At 56.5% G+C, this 1,641-nt stretch overlaps 1 protein-coding gene across 1 annotated transcript in view; it reads left to right on the top strand.

Moving 5' to 3' along the window:
• Window positions 1-704: 704 nt before the first annotated feature.
• The window catches only part of EAH_00040800 (hypothetical protein, conserved), a gene marked incomplete at both ends in the record, with an annotated part of 12,145 nt that continues 11,208 nt past the window's right edge, over window positions 705-1,641 (top strand). Inside the window, 3 exons of the mRNA XM_013395211.1 lie at window positions 705-707; window positions 1,331-1,415; window positions 1,468-1,641. The exon at window positions 1,468-1,641 is cut by the window's right edge and continues 199 nt beyond it. Coding sequence (XP_013250665.1) covers window positions 705-707; window positions 1,331-1,415; window positions 1,468-1,641 — 262 coding nt within the window. The remainder of the gene's footprint in view (window positions 708-1,330; window positions 1,416-1,467) is intronic.

Below are 1,641 nucleotides of genomic sequence, written 5' to 3' on the forward strand. Positions count from 1 at the left end.
AGCTGCAGCTCTTTTACTAAACGACTGCAGAACCTGTCTCCTTCTTCTTCTTCTGCTGCAGCAGCTGCTGCTGCTACTGCTGCGGCTGGTAGTGCTCGTGCTGCTGCTGGTGGGGATGGTGTTCCTGGTGTGTGTGCTGCTGCAGCAGCAGCAGGAGTAGCTGCAGCAGCAGCAGCAAGAGGGTATGGCTTGTCTTGAAGGTGCAGCAGCAGCAGCAGCTCGTCATCGCTGCATTGCTGCCTGAAGAGCTTAGCAAAATCGAAGCACTTCCATCCTTGTGTCTCTTTACTTGTTTGCTGCATGTGCTGCTCCCACAGTTTGCTGCTGCTGCTCCTGCTGCGCTGCTGCTGCAGCAGCAACCCCACCATCAACACCCCATTAAACACCACAGACCCGAATATTAATTTGTGTGGGGTCGGTAGACAGGCCCAAGCGGACCTTAGACCCCGCACTTGCTGCAGCAAACCCATCTCCTGCTGCTGCTGCTGCTGCTGCTCCCGCCGCTGCTGCTGCTGCTCCTGGTGCTGCTCCCGCTACTGTTGCTGCTGCTGTTGATCCTGCTGCTGCTGATCCTGCTGCTGGTCCTGCTGGTGATACTGCTCGTCCTGCTGCTGCTGCTGCTGCTGCGGCTGCTGTTGCTGAGACGGGCTAGCTAGCAGCTACAAGCTTGCAGCCGCTGCTTCTTCGCAGCATTCCAAAGGCGCATGGTAATGCAGCAGCAGAAGTAGCAGCAGCAGCAGCAGCAGCAGGTGCTGCTGCTGCTGACGCAGCCTTCGAGATGCGCCGCTGTAGGGCTCTGGGAACGAAGTCAGAGACCTTGCGGTTGCTGCTGCAGCCGTTGCTGCTGCTGTGTGTGTGCTGTAGCTGGCGGCTTGCTGCTGCTGTTAATGCCGCTGCTGCTGGGGTGTCTCTAGGCAGCCAACGCCAACAGCAGACACATGCATTTTAAACTATTAAACAGCAACCGCAGCAGCAGCGGCAGCAGCAGCAACAGCAGCAGCAGCAGAAGAGCAAGAGGCTGCTGCAGACGACAAAAATGTATCTGTCTAAGTTTAAATATAAAAAATAATATTTTTAACAGTCTGTCTCTGCAGAGACACTAAAACAGTTGAAAATATATATAGAAGGGTCCTCTGAGGCTGCTGCTGCTGCTCTTGGCAGCAGCATGCAGCAGCAGCAGCCGCTGCGGCATCAGCAGCAGCAGCTGCTGCTGCTGCAGCCACTGGCGCAGCAGCAGCAAGAGGAGGCATCACAAACATCCGCTATTTTCATCTCACTTTTCAGGGGTAGATACACCGCAGCTTGTGCTGCGTCTGTCTTTCCTTATCAGCCGCAGCAGCAGCAACAGCAGCAGCAGTTGCTGCAGCAGCAACAGAAGCAGCAGGAGCAGCTGCCCCTGCTGCGTCTGCTGCAGTGTCTGGCTCTCGCTTGTTGCTGTGCTGCTTGTTTGAGGGATTTTAATTCCAGCACTGGCACTGCGTTGCAGCAGCAGTAGCAGCAGTAGCAGCAGCAGCAGCAGCAGCAGTGGGCGCAGCAGCAGCAGCAGAGCCGCCACCATAGGCTGGCAGGCGTTGGATTGCTTGTGCATCTGGCGCCGTTGCAGCAGCAGCAGCAGCAGCAGCAGCAGCTTGAGCAGTAAAC

Source organism: Eimeria acervulina, genomic scaffold (assembly GCF_000499425.1).
Source record: "Eimeria acervulina Houghton genomic scaffold, Eah_scaff503, whole genome shotgun sequence".
NCBI lineage: Eukaryota > Apicomplexa > Conoidasida > Eucoccidiorida > Eimeriidae > Eimeria > Eimeria acervulina.